The 15,193-nt window shown below is 47.4% G+C and overlaps 2 protein-coding genes across 4 annotated transcripts in view; both read left to right on the top strand.

The window, feature by feature from the left end:
- The window catches only part of LOC119163366 (transmembrane reductase CYB561D2), a 29,990-nt gene extending 15,083 nt beyond the window's left edge, over positions 1-14,907 (top strand). The window contains exons 2-4 of the mRNA XM_037415349.2: positions 6,564-6,604; positions 10,923-11,168; positions 13,889-14,907. Of these exons, the coding sequence (XP_037271246.2) occupies positions 6,564-6,604; positions 10,923-11,168; positions 13,889-14,128 (527 nt within the window). The 3' untranslated portion in view covers positions 14,129-14,907. The remainder of the gene's footprint in view (positions 1-6,563; positions 6,605-10,922; positions 11,169-13,888) is intronic.
- The window catches only part of shot (dystonin-like protein short stop), a 710,700-nt gene that overhangs the window by 373,025 nt on the left and 322,482 nt on the right, over positions 1-15,193 (top strand). The window lies entirely within an intron of this gene.

Below are 15,193 nucleotides of genomic sequence, written 5' to 3'. Positions count from 1 at the left end.
TTTCGATCTGCTTTCAATTCTGCGCGTGACCTTTCGATTGGTTGCTATCGAGTTCATTGCTTTGCCTTTCCGGCAAAGCTGTGACTTTTTGTTGCAAGGATTCCGGGATTGATTGTTCAAATCCACTTCTCTTGCGACTACGGCAGAATAGTGATTTGTGGTTTTAGTACGAGCGAAATTGAATGGCGCGTCATTTGTGTCTATGCGCCGAACGTGGAGGCGGACCGAACAGCTTGTTTTATTGGGAGATTTCAATTGTGTATTGAGCGCGAAGGATATAATTAAAGATCGCCGTGTGCGAGATTGCAGTGTTGAAGTTCTCTATGACTTGATTAATTAAATCAACCTGGATGATGTAGCGGAGTGCCTCGAAACAGGTCGTGAAGTTCGTTTTACGCACATAAAAAAAAAAAAACAGTCACGCACGCTTTGGTAGGGTATACATGGCAGGGGAGGCGACAGATAAAAGCAATAGTTACACAGTCTTACCTGTTTCTTTCTCTGACCATTCTCTTGTGCATTGTAACGTAGGAATTAAAGAAAAAGAAAACAAATTTAGTTGGGATTTATGAAAGTTTAACGCTAAACTACTTCGGGATGACAATTTTAATAACTTTGTGAAAAAGGGAAGAACACGAAAGTGATCGGCGCCTGTAATATTGGCGAGGAATAGGAACTTTTGAAGCAAAGCGTTAAAATGAAAGCCATATCGAGATCTGGTGTTTTAAAACATGAAGAAAGAATGGAAAAAAGTGAACTCAAAACAACGCTTAAGAAATTGATAGCACTAGAAAAAGGAGCCCGCGGTGCATATGAGGAAGATATTCGAACGATCAAACGACAAAGTGAGCTATTAGAGCAGGAACTCTACAGAGGAGCCCTTATTCGAGCGAGAGCAGAGGCGTGGGATATTGGGGAGACTTCTACCAAGCGCGCGCTTGGAATCGAAAAATCACGAGCGCGTCATGATCACATCGACGAAATAGTGGAAAACTACATTCTGCTCAATACTAACAGCACTACCGCAGAAGCCTTCTTTCGGTATTACAAGGGTCTCTAAGCAGCCGAATTAGTGGACGTTATAAAGTTCAAGGACATCTTCCTGTGCTGGATGCTGCAATGATCCCTCGAAACGAAAGAGGTATTAGAGAGGCTTATAACCGTTTCTGAAATTGAAAATTCAATAGATAATCTCGTCGCGGAAAAGCCACCTGGGTCTGATGGTCTCGGTGCGATGTGTGATAAAGCTTTTAAAGCAGAAGTCTCACCAGTGTTACAAGCTGTCTTTAAGGAAGGCTATGCAATCAAATCATTGTCACCTTCATTTGCCGAGACGCACATTATTATAATACTAAAGACAGATGAAAAAGCAAAATAAAAATGAGTTTCGTCATATAGGCCCATTTCGCTAACCAACACTGACTACAAAATACTCATGAAAGTATTGGCAGGTAGATTGCAGTCTGTAATCGCCCAAAACAGTTGAGGAGCACCAAACGTGTGGCATCAAGGGGCGTTAAATATTGATGAACACACACACAATGCGCTGTGTCCTTGAGAGTTCCGATGCTTTTAATTCTCATGTTGCGATTTCTTGATTTATAGAGGGCGTTTGACTGCGTTCCGCATGACGTGCTATTCTCCATACTTGAACATGTCAATGTTGGATCGCTGATTACAGAGGGCATAGTTTTGGCTTATAAGAACTGTAAAACGGGACCAATCATTAACAAGATCACGGCGTTTCCCATTAGGCTGGAACGTTCTGTCCGCCAGGGCTGTCCGGCAAGTCCAATCTTGTTTGCATTGTACATAGAGAGCTTGTTGTGCTTGGCCATAATAGAAAACGAGACTATCCACGGTTTCGGACTGCTTGACGCCGAGGTAAATGTTTTGGCATACGCTGATGATGTAGCAGTGTGTTGTACCACCAAATAAAGTGTACAAGAGACAGTTGTCGTTGTCAAAACTTTTGGAGAAAAACAGGAAGTCGGGTGAATTTGGGAAAGTGCCTTGGGCTGTGGCACGGAGATTGGACGACAACCCTAGATATCTATGCTATCGTTCAGTGGTTTTAAACTCCAGCAAAATACCTAGGCGTGCATTTCCAGCAATACGAAGACACTAATGGCTACTGGACTGAACAAATAAAAGAAACGCGTGAAATTACAGCGCAAGGCAGTGGCAACTGTCTCTCAATGTTTGTCAGAGCCACTGTATGCAACATATTTTTAATGAGCAAATTATGGTATGCGATGCAAGTTTTGTGTTGCTCACAAGTGCACGTGCAAAAGCTGCATGGAATATTTGCTGTGTTTGTATGGGGGTCCACTTGGGAAAGATGTAGTAGGAAGAATCTGTTCCGAAGAGTAAAACAGGGGAGACTAAGCCTGTCGCATCTGTTCGTGCGACAACTAGTTAATCGTTTCATTTTCTTTCGAGATGTTCAACACCCCTTCTTGAGAACCGTATGCTAGTTACGCCTTTGCCGTGTTTTGCTTAACTTTGTGGTTAGCACCGCAAGCATGCCGGGAGCCACGCGAGGTTTCTTTAAGGAAGTTGCGAACAGTGTCCGCTTCTTGTCTGTTCGTTTTTCAAATGAACACCTTTCTTCAGTCGGGCCAAATAAATTGCATAAAGACATATGCGACATTGTTTTTCCGGTTCCTGTGTATTGGTTAATTAATAGCGGGGGAGAGGGCAATAATGTTTGTAAGCTTGTTAAGAAAATGCAAATTCAGCCAAGTGCACAAAGCTTTTTCTTTAAATCCCCTAGGGGAATGTTACCGGTTGAGACGTTTTTAGAAAATAGAGGATTTTACATGCCATGGGGTTCGAACTGTTTTGATCTGTCGAAAGTCGGAGACAATAGATCACGTTTTTTTTTGTATTACTGGGAAGGGGTCTACTTCTGGGATGTTTTACAGAGAACTCTAAAAAAGGAGCTTCCCTTACATTCACTTGATATCAGGTTTTAAACAGCAGAGAAAAAGACGATGGACTGCCTTTTGATCTCATAATGCTGCTTGGCCTCCATTGTCTATGGCGGGCTAGAATGATCGGTTATTGCTCAATACATATATATGCTCAAACAACAAGACTTTGTTCCGGAATGGCTCTCCAGGCTTGAGCCCCTGGTGAACCTGAAGAAATTTTAGCGCTGTAACCACTAATAAGTCTGTGACTGTTTTTTTATCGCTTGGGTTGTGTATATTATCGTTCATGGCGACCTATATTGATGTATGTACCACGTGAAAAACCGGTAATAAAGAAAAAAAAACCGGCGTGCTTCAGTGGTATAATACTGAACAGGCACCCAACGGACCCGCGTTTGAGCCCCGCTGTAATAAGTTTTCTTTTAACCTAATTTTTAACCGTGTTGTGATCTCGTAACAGCGTTCGCTTCAAAACCAGGTGACCCTTCTGAGCCGCCCTGCTGTCCAACAGTGTATCAATGGAAATCACTGAAAGGCCATCGCAGCTAAACACTGGAGTAAACCACAAAGACCACAAAACGTCGAAAACGGTAGTACTAAGTATGTACCAACTTGGCCGACAAGCAACTCTCTTAAACACGGGACTTCGCGCTTGAATTACGCATTAATATGTTGCACCTTGCGAAATTAACCAAGAAGTCCTGGCACGGCGCAAGCGGAAAGCTGAAGCGCGGGGCCCGCGCTCATGCGGCGGCTGCGGCGTTGAGCGCCCACTGGTGGCGCTCGTGCGCTCAGAAACGGTCAATTTGGGTACGGTAGTGATCATGGTGATTGACGGACGTATACGCATGATATTTGAAAGGGTTAGGGTAAAAATATTCAATCTATTTTTATTGCATAAAATAAGATTTTGTGTGATGTGTTGCAATGATTCGTAATTATCGATACACATGCTAACTCGCCTAATTATCAGTTGTACTTCTGCAGTGAGCGCACCCCGCCTGGCGGTCAAAGGACAGATTGTGCGCAGCAGACGCGTCCGTATTGAAGCAGAAGTTGTGCAGAAGTTGTGTATCGGCACTCTGGAGAGAAATGCCGATAGGACATCGTACAGCATGCACACTGTCCTCAACGCCAAGCGCTATTCTCGTGCGCGTGCTATAAAGTTTGTAAACGTTGAACATTCAAGTGAGCGAACTTCTAGGGACCCCAGGAAAAAAAGCTCGCTGAACTGAATTAGATATATATGTTGCAACTTGTCATCAGGAGCTGAAGAAAACATCAGTGGTTGAAATGAAATCAGAGCCCTTTTACTTGTGATCTTCCCATAGTTTTAATGAGCATTTATGCTTAATTCGTAGAATGCAGTAATCTTTTCTAGCGCTTGTGCACTTAGCACTGCCGTGGTCGTGAACCGAGCCCAAATGTCTCATAAGCCTTCTCCGTCACAACACTGCGGGGCAACAAAACATTTTGTCCTTGTTCGTCAGTGCTTCTTTAGCTTGGTGCTTTCTCTACAACGGTTCTTGTTCTTGTGATAGGAGTCTCGTGAAACCTCTTCTGTACACGGAGTGGCGCATGTCAAACGCGAGAGGTGGCATAGTGTCCATAACACAAAGCGCTGTCTATATCCAGACGGTCAAATTAACATGAGGTCAAGGACATAAAATATGGTTAACCACCCCCCCCCCCCCGAAAAATATTTCTGGCTGCGCTCCTTGATGGTGACACAAAAGATGTTCGTCAAACTGAAATGTGATAGCATTGGGTCTAATGGCGCTTCGGCGAGGGATTTAATTGAACAGTTTGTTTAACTGGCGTTCGTTCAAGTGGCATTTTACTGTACAATTTTGTGGAACAGCGTAGCTCTATAGCGCTTGGCGTTCTGAGAAAACAGTTATTGAGTGGCGAACACCACGTGGCCGTAACCTGTTCGCGAAGTCCGCATGGCGTCAAGGGGCGTCGATCCTGATGCTGTTTTTGGGGCAGGAGAGAGAAAGAAAAGAGAGGCTTTATTCGTCCCTCTTCGCCTCTGGGAACGAAGAAGAAAAAGCGGAACTCTGTGACGTCCGTGGCATCTCGTTTCGATGACCTTGTTTTCTGCGGGCAGCCTTGTACAACGCGATATTCCTCTTACTATGGCACCGTGCTCAACCAAAGTGGATTTTGCCCTCTATATGAGGTAAGACACACACGTATACAGTAGAGGGGCCCCAGCTACCATTTAGCCGGAGTTCAAAATTATGCCGACACACTCTATGACGACACGACAAAGTGCACGTTGCTTAGTAATGAAGGAAGTAAGTCACACTATTTCATGCTTCGTGCTCAATCGCCTAGTTAGTCGTGTTTAACAAGCTTCTGAAGCAACGAAGCTAGCCAAGATATTTTTTGCAGAGAGCTGCAGCAGGGTTTCCAAAACATCCGATGTGACAGTTTATAACTTTAGGTATTTTTGTGCTTACGACAGATGGCCGCTAAATGCAAAAACGCTAGCAGTTGTCCCGTATGTACGAATACAACCGATGAGCGCAGCTCAAGCTGGGCAGAAGTGAATGCCAGTGCGCTTCAGTGGTTTTTTGTTTTTATGCGAAAATGTGCCAGAATATGGTGCCATTTCCGTATAAAATTAATAAAAACACTTACTTTCCTGATGGAGCGCGCTGGCATTCACTTTTGCGCTCTTGGCCACAGCTCGCCTGCTCCGTTCTACTCTTGGAGCACGTTTTAAAACTGTTTATTGAAGACATTTCGGGTTTTCGCCTTTTGCTTGTGCAGGGAGCTTGATTATATACATAAGTGAGGCTTAACGTCCCAAAACCACCATATGATTATGAGAGACGCTGTGGTGAAGGACTCCGGAAATTTCCACCACCTGGGGTTCTTTAACGTGCACTCAAATCTGAGCACACGGGCCTACAACATTTCCGCCTCCATCGGAAATGCAGCCGTCCGCCCCTGTCTGTCTGTCTGTCTGTGCGTCCGTCAGTCCGTCCGTCCTTATATCTAGTGAACACTCCAAATACAGCCATCTCACATCTTGCCATCATGTATTCATCATATACAAGTGCCGCCATCCAGCGGGCATTCTAAGGACCGTTGTTCGGGTATGTGCTACCGGTGGCTACTTACACCATCGGAGCACGCGTATCCGAAGCTCCGTGAAGTGCTTGCCGGTCTACTCGCCAGAACGACGGTGAAAACAAAAGCAGACGCAACAGCTCCGCGCTGTACGAAAAAAGACCTCTGTCGACGCTACTGTTGTGTTTTGAATTGCTACTGACGTAAAAGACTTCAGTTCTACTGATTTCCACAGCTTTCGCGAAGCAGACTGGCCAGAGCGCTGGATACGGGCCGTTGCGAACGTGTTGGGTAAGTGAATTACTCGCGTTCTCCACACCCGTTCGCATGAGAAAGTTTCATAATGTAGGTCTCAGGTTATTTATTTGAGTAGCTTTAACTGAAGCGCGCTTTGTTCACACGTTTTTTTTTTCTTTTTACTGCCATTTTGTTACACCGCATTTCGGCGAATAGAAAGCAAAGACAGTCTGTTTCGAGCGACTGTTGAAATTTGAAATATTACATATAAAGAGTGTCAGCTTCTGAGTCGGTTTCTCATATTTGCAGGCTTCTTGTTCCCGTGGCATCCCACGCTCGCAGTTTTAGCGGTAAGTGTTTTCCAGAAAGATTTCTTTTCCATAGAAAGTTCTTACGTTTGGAAACACGGCAGCTGTTGTGGCGCGGCACTTCAACGATTCGCATTTGTGTGTTCATTCTTGACTTTTATTTGTGCTCGTGAGTTTGTCTTATGAGTTGTCTCATTTCCTGCTTACGATTCGTCTTACTCCTAAATAGTATAGCAGTCCTTATCATTTCACAAGCGTTACATTGAGAGTCGCACGTATCAGTTAAAAAAAAAAGTCACAGCTAGCTTTGCCGCAAAGGCGAAGCAATGAACGCGATAGTGTAGTCGCTTGCGCGCAGGCGATTCGGCTTTCTTGGCTCGCGTTTCGTCGGTGTTACCCGCGCGCCGTCTCCATTCTCGAACGCCATCGGCGTGCTTGACTCGCACCTCGTCGGTGTCGTCGGTCTTCCACTCTTCCATAGCCGACGCTTGCGTTCGCCTTCCCTGGTTCGGACCTCGTCTGTGTTTTAGGCGCGACGTCACCATTCGCTAACGCGATCGGCTCTGCTAAGCCTCGCAACGCCGGTAATGACCGGGTTTGTCTTGCATTCTATTTTCCTGGCTCGCGCCTCGTCGGTGTTGCAGGCGCGACTTCGTTATTCGCCAACGCAATAGGCCCTGCTAACCCCCGCAACGCCAGTGACGGCCGTGTTAGGCCAAATCGCTTTGGCGCATGTATCGGTGGGCGAAGAAGCTTTGCTTTCCGGCGTCCTCCTTCCCATCGCAGATAATCGAGCCGAGAGATTGTCCACCCGATGTGCGCTCGAACGTTACGAGTGGTGGAGAGGGTTAAGTGAGAGAAGGGTGACACGCGCCAAGCGCGCGGCAGGCGAGGGAGGGAGTGATTTTACCGCGAACTTCGAGGGAAGGTGTGACCTACTTGGCACCGCCCCAACACCTGCAGCGAGCGTGGTCCGGCGCATTGGCATGGATACACGGACGGACAGCGTTACAAAAGCTAGTCAAAGAGGGGCTTCGCCTCTAAAAAATCACAGCATATCCACGAAGGGAATGGTTATGAGTCGGACGGACAGACGTACGGACGGAAGCATGGACGCGCGGATAGAAGCACGAATGGTGGGACGGACGGTTGGACGGACGCCTCGCCCCACTCATCTTCATTCACTCCGTGGATATGCTGTGAAAACCATTAGCACATCTAGTTATATTATTCCCAAAGACTATACACACGACGCCATTTATTGAGCAAGTCATAAACTCGAAGTGGCTACATACTACGACTGCGGGGAGGGAGCGACCGACGGCCTAAAGAGCTTCGTCTCTAAAATAAAAGCGATGGTCTTGAAGCCTCGCTAGTAGTCTTGATTCAAAGCGGTAGCTGATTGTGCATCCGCTTGCAACGATAAGGTGATTATGCCACGCAGAGCATTCCATTTCCTTTTATTGCGACATCAATAATAGGAAATGGAATTATGGGGAAAAGAAACGGAATTATGGGGAAAAGAATAAATGGAAATAGACACTCTTGGCTGGATTTCTGCCGCCAGCGTGGTTTCACCGTATATATATATATATATATATATATATATATATATATATATATATATATATATATATATATATATATATATATATATATATATATATATATATATATATATATATATATATATATATATATATATATATATATACGTATCTATATATATGAAAAATTAACGCAAGGAAGAACATAATCAAGAAAGAGAGTCCGGTTCGCGGAAACGAACAACTGAATTGTGGGTACGCGGCGTTAAACACTGAACCACGAAGGAGCACCTCCTTCAGCGATCAAACGGAAAGCTTTCTATATGTACCACTTACCGCTCTTGATTGGCATCTAGTGGGGAACTATCGTGTTTTCAGCATTACCAGCGAAAAGGCGCAATGAGCGCGCACGGCCACATCGTCACGACGCAGCGGCGCGTGCTCTCATCTACCACGCGTACTTTGCCCCGCGGAGAGGGGACAGGGTGGACGTTCACGCATGCGCTTGCTTATCTCGCGACGGCGACAATCATGCGCCTTGAGCTTTTACCGTATTGAATATTTGCCTTTCCTTGATAAGATGATGAAGATGTCAAAAAGAAACCGTGAGTGCTCAGGAAAGAAGACAAAGAAGAAAGCGTCCGCCATTGACTATCTTCGAACTGTTGTGCGTAAATAATGTAAATAGAGTCTTGTTTCTTCGTATGGCGTGACCAATTATCATCGCACACCGGAACGATTCTCTTGTAGTTACCAAGCGCAGAAACATCACTGCAATCGTTGCACACTCTCCGTTTGCGAAAAGAGCATCTTTGAGACGCTTATCTGTACCTGTGAGTACGTTTCGTGTGTCATTTGTGCGTGAGAAACGTGGGGCACGTCGTTTATTGCTTCGCATTTGTGGCAAAGCTGTGACTTTTTGCGTGTGATGAACAAGTGATGATCCCCCCCCCCCCCCAAGCATTGAAATGTTCAATCCCCGTTCACGCGGATTATGTTCGGGCCTTTATCAGTTTTTTTGCGGCTTAGTCGGTGCCTTCTCAGATGGCGCTATGAAAAGCGGGGTCAGTCGTCTCGGCAGCAACGTGTGAGCTGCTGATTCTGCGTCTTCTCGCTCGTATGTGCAGCTGCGCTGTTTTGCAGCCATGTTTTTTTTTTTGTTCGCGTGTGTTTTTATGCTCTTCTGAGGACGATGGTGGCATCGAATCGCTGAAAGGCGTCCCAAACGGATAGAAACGAGTGCCGAATTGTCGTTCTGGCTTGTGCGGAGCGTGTCCCTATCGTCAAAGTGTTGTCCTGCAGGGGTCGCCTAGAGGACTATAGTGTTCCGTGATTCTGTGAACAGACGGAGCTCTAACCCCTAGTTCGCACTGAAGCATCCGCTTTTTACAGCGGCCAGAATTCCCCTGCCACCAAATAGCAGCTTCGTTCGCACTACGCGCACCCCGCGCCGCCGAATATGCCATCTACCACGGGGCGAATGCGGGACAGATGCCTTGTCCACAGGTTGTTGTCGCGGCTCACAAACGCCACTACGATATCCGGTGGTCTACACTCCGATGATTCTCCTACGCAGGAAGCAAGAAGAAGCAGTACTGCTTACTTGACTGGCAAGTCGCTGTCTTGTAATGCATGAAGAGCAGAAAAACCCCGGGCGCCAGCGGTGTTTGTGGGTTTGTCTTGCTCTGCAAGACCGCGAATATCTTACGCCAATGACGAGCTCGTTCACCTCTTCCATGAAATAGGGACGTGAAGTAGGCACAGAGTGGGTTAAGCTTCCGTTGTTTACAACATTCAGTTACGTGCACTGCGACAAAGTCATTCTAAGAGAGAAAGGAAAAGAGAAGTGAGCCCTGTAACTGTCTGTATAAAGGAGCGACACCTCAACAGTAGCTCACAAAGGATGGAGGTGAGGGGGGGTTAAAAAAAAGGATTAAAAGTATATATAGAGAGAAAGATGCGCTAAGCCAGCGAGCGAGGACACATCGAGGGCATAGGAGAGATAGGAAAGATGGAAACACGTTCACAGGAGTCCGAGGACGGGGCACCACTTGCGAGAGCTCTTGTCGGTGTCAGGAGGTGGCGTAGGGCAGGTCCAGTAGGTCAGAGCTGCGCTGTAGTTGCAGATCGGCGTCAGGAGATGACGTAGGGCTAGCCCAGTCGGCCAGAGCTACGCTGACGTTGGAGATCGCGAGGACACAACCGGTCGGCACGGAATCCAGCGAGCGAGTACGTGCACTGCGACATGACAAGTGAGTACGGTTTGGACGCAATAATCAAAATTATTTGACTAGCGCTCCTATTGGTTCACGGTGACTGGTTCGGCGGCACACGCTGCAAAATTCAGTCCGAGAGCGTCCGGCGCGGAGAGCGTCCTTTCGGCGGATCTCGCCGCCGCCGAATCGGATTCGGAGCACTTTCGGCGGCCGGAATGCTCAATGTGAACGCGGCCTAAGGTATACTCACTCTAACTTCGCTAAGCATTCTTGAAAAGACTCATAACCGCATGTCGTGTGGACTTTAAGAGAAGGGTGCTACTTGACGCGCCAAAAAGGCGTTTTCTATCCATTAATGCCATCCCCACCTGTTTTCTGAACTGTTCCAAGCACCTCACATGACCAAGTAAACCTAGAAAGCCTTATCGTAAAACTGCATGGGTACACGCGATAAGAAAGATAACAAGATTAGCGCCCATCATGTTTGCGTGGTTCTCGTGTTTGTTCCGTCGAATTGCTAAGGTGCACATACATGTATCCGTCACTGTAGAAATCTGCCCCTTTATTCAAGTTACGTAGAAATCGACGGACGCGCAGTTCGGCCTGGTCACCCATCCGGCTGTGCTGTTGGTGCGCCTTGGCCGAACGCGACTGCACTGGGCGCTGCAGGCGGCGGCCATAGCGTGTGCCTTGCTCGCCTGTGTGGCTGCCTTCGTCCACAAGGCCGGCTTGAACAAAGCGCACTTCACCACGTGGCACGCGTGGACGGGACTGGCCGCCCTGCTGCTCAGCCTGGTCGAAGGGATTGTCGGAGTGGCGGCCCTGACGCTGCGCACGTCCACCGTGAGTCCAGCTGATTTCCTTTATCTCTTTACTCGTGCATTGCCCGCCTTCGTCTTTGCGTGCACCTATAACTTATTGTTTGACGACGAATCGAACATAGACTAATGGGCCAGTTGGTAGGGCATAATTAGTAGCGCAAAGAAGCTCGCGGACAGGTCAAGATGCGACACAGCGCTCAGTTTATTGCACGTGATCACTACTGCATGCATAAAGGAGGAAAGGGGGGGGGGGGGGTGGGGTGGAGAAGAGACACACTAGGCAATCGGCCCAACAAACGAGACAGACGGCTGAGGTGACGAAAATACCATTTTCGATCAACAGATTGAAGGAGAACTTACAGCGTATATATGCTCAACTTCTGCAGCTTCAATAATTTCTCTCGTGGGCTGGTCATTTATATATATATTTTTGGTCAGCGCATGCGCGTGGTTGAACAGAGGCTTCGCAGCGGGCACACTGCGCAACGAGGGGATTATACAGGGTGAGTTTTTCGGCACTTGCGCCTAAGGAGGAGAGACCCTTTCCGGCGCGCACGTGACTTGGCCTCGCCAATTCTCGCAATCCCCGAGAACACGCCCGCGCGTTGAGCCATCTATCGCCATGGGCCGTCACCAGAGCTCCCGTCTCGGAAAGGGAGCGGCCGCGAAATGGTCGGGGGCGTGCCACAGGTCCCCACAACTTCTAAAGGGCATTATTGGAAGTCATTCTTATTCCTCGCTTGACGAACTGTGAATGAGCAGATAAATATGAAAGGAGGGGTTTTTCGCTTCTCGGCTCGTAACACCAGCATGCCTGCTAGCAAAAGTGAGGGTGAGATAACCTTGCGTGGAAAAGTTGTTTATCGTATCCCGCTCGCAGTGGCAAAAATTATGTGGGCCAGATAGGCAGCTGCATGAATGATCGCTTGCGAGAGCACAAGTGCAATGTCGAGAAATTCACCCTGTATGGCCACCTAGCCGCGCATTGTGCCCGTTGCTGTTGCAAGCCCCTGTTCAGCCACTTGCATACGCTGGCCAAAAAAAAAAAATCTCACCAGTTCACGAGAGAAATTATTCAAGCTGTAGAAATTAAGAATAGAGACGCTGTAAATTCCCCTTCAACCTGTTCATCGGAAATGGTATTTTTGTTGCGTCAGCAGCCTTTGTTGGGCCGATTGCCTTGGTGTGCCTCTGCTAGACCCCCACCCCTTTCGTTCTTTCATGCAGTGTCGATTACTTGAAATGTCCCGTCTTGACCTGTCCGTGTGCTTCTTTGCGCTACTATTCTGAATTAGTCTAACTAACGTACTGTAGCAGGTTCACTCGATCTAGCACACCGCAAAGCGAGCCTGGAAGAAACAGCTTAGTTGAAGCTACACAGCCCTCATCCCGACCGAGTTGGTCGACATCCCTAGTTCGTGACGTCATTATCCGGAGCTGCCGCCCGAGCTCGGTGGATTAGTGTTGCTCTGAGCAGGGTCGCCGCCAAGTCCTGTTTAATGGAGTTATGAATTGGGCTTCATTTTGGGTTCACTTGGCAGGCTCCGTAAGGCAAGTGTCGGCCGCTTCACCCACTTATTTTGGGGTCTTAATGTTTAGCACGGCTGCAGCGTGTCTGTAGGCAAACACCACCAAGCGCACCTCACCCAACAGGGCGCGGACGTGTTCGAATATTCGTGATGCTTTTATAAAACGCAACTAGGTCGAGTCGTATGGCATGAAGAGTGTACGTGCACGTCTATACTTGACAGCAACTCTCTCAAATCTTCAACTTGTGGCGTGCGCTAGTGACTATGGTGTGGTGGTATGGTGTAAGTGCGTCTTGCGTCCATAGTAGTCTTTGTTCTCAAAATAATGTCTATAACCAACTAGTTCCCACAACATACTGTGCACAAATTTTGCAGTTAATTCTTTGTTGTCTAATAATGTAATGAAAAAATTACACGTTCTCCCGCTAAAGGGAACCATGTGTAGATGCGAAGCAGCTGTCGCTCACGCCTACGCTGGCGGCGACGCTGGCGCTCATCGCGGCGTTGCGCAGGAAAGAGGCGCAGAGCACGCAGTTATGGACCGGTGTTTCCTACTGGAACATGCCAATCGCTGCTAATTGGAGACAGAAGAGTCCGCTTGGAGACCCGCAGTCCGCTTTTGCGCGCACGCTAGGAATTTTTATTGTTCAACAACGCACAGAAGAAATATCCCATCCGCACTTCCTTGAAGGTCAGGATCCGGGGCCTATATATGGCCAGTGAATGGTTTAGCAGCGCGAGCAGTCGGTTTTTTTTTTTTTTCAATCAAGAAACTCGCCGCTGGCTGCGTCGCGGTATTGCGAGGAGAGAAGGGGAGAGGGAGCGTGGGGGAGTGGACGCGCATACGCCGCAAACACCGGATCGAGCTCGACCCTAAACTGCTTCGCATCTGAAGAGCTGTAAACATGGGTCGTGTTGTAAGAAATTTAGCGCGCTTTGTACTCCCACAAGTTCTCATACATTCACTTCCTCTTCCATCCGAGAAAAATGACTAATTATCCCAAGAACAAGTTCTATTGAGGGGTTGTGTGCCGCAAGTGGACTCTTCAAGACTTGTCTTTCTGCTGATTTTTTTCATTGCAAGCTTCCCCTTTCCTACCGTATTTCGAACAGAGTATGTTGATCAATCCTAATATGGTCTTCGCTGGCTATATCCAGGAAAGCAGACAAAAAATGCCCGGTTTCATGGCTAATCGTTGTCACCGTGGCGTAGGTGGGCAAGCAGTACCCATGGTTGAAGTACCACATGCTGCGGCGCGTCCACCGTGCGATGGGCCTGTCGGCGCACGGGTTCGCCACAGCTGCCATGGTTCTGGGACTGCGCTCGAACTACGGCCGCCAGGCGCTGGCGCAGGCGCTGGGCACGGAGAGCCTAGTGCTGCAGCTCGTCGTTCAGGCGCTGGCAGCTGCGCCATTCGCCTCCGTCGTGCAACATCTCTACAGAGGACGCTAATGCGATGTCATAGGGAAATAAAGTTGATTATTTCTTTTCTTCCATATATAACGACCGCCAACGCAAAATGGTGGCGTACTCATTACGGTGTCCAAGCGTCTAAGTGGACTCCAAGTGTGTCATGTACCCTTGTACCTGCCTCGTCATTCCTCAAACGCCGCGCAATGAAGATTTTGAAAATCCGTAATGTACCCGTGTATGCAATATATACCGCCATCCCCAGAGCACCCAACTAGGCATAAGAAAATTAGAAAGTGCCAATGTTTTAATATATATATTGTCATAGTAATTTGCGTACTGTTGCTTTGGTCGGGCTAATGTGCCCTATAACTGTTAACAACAAGATTCCTGACTTAATTGAATCCGTTAGGGGGACTATGAACATTACACAATTCAGGAAACGAATAATAAATTTAACGTGATTCTGTCTGGGATGTGCTGAGCTTATTTATTGGGTTCATTGGTTAATATGCTCATTGGTGTTCAATGTATTTAATGTGTTCCGTATTGCATTTAATTAAGCCCGCATTGCAAACGATGCTGATCAGGATGCATTTTGTATTTCTTGGTGAGAAACAGCTCTGCTTGTATCTTTGTCTTACAATAATTGTTCGTTTATTTGTTGTTTGTGTACGCATTACTGTGTATTTCCATGCGTTGCCCTGCTGCACCGGCCTCAAGTGCCTCACGAAGAGTGGGACAAGTCAGAAGACACTGTCTTTTTGTCTCCTTCGACGGCATTTTGCGAAATTTTCAAATAAATGAAGCGAAATAATGTAGCGCATTCGTGACACCCACATCTCTACGAGGCCCGAGAATAGAAGTGCGCGAGAAGCACATCATCTCTTCACATGCATTATACGACCAATGGGTGACACGGAAGCAGTGCAATATTGTCGTCGAAGGTCAACTTGTTGACTCCGACTGCTGCTGCTCATTTGGACGGATTTGCAGAGTCATTTAATGAAGCAGCGTTCTTGATAGTGCTTGCATTGACGATTGGGGGGACGTGCTCACTAATAATCATCGATAATTAGGAGAACGCGCAAGACAGTTTAATCTGTT

Source organism: Rhipicephalus microplus, chromosome 9 (genome assembly GCF_043290135.1).
Source record: "Rhipicephalus microplus isolate Deutch F79 chromosome 9, USDA_Rmic, whole genome shotgun sequence".
NCBI classification, from domain to species: Eukaryota; Metazoa; Arthropoda; class Arachnida; order Ixodida; family Ixodidae; genus Rhipicephalus; species Rhipicephalus microplus.
Note: the sequence above shows the minus strand (reverse complement) of the source record. Positions and strands in the feature narration are given on the sequence as shown.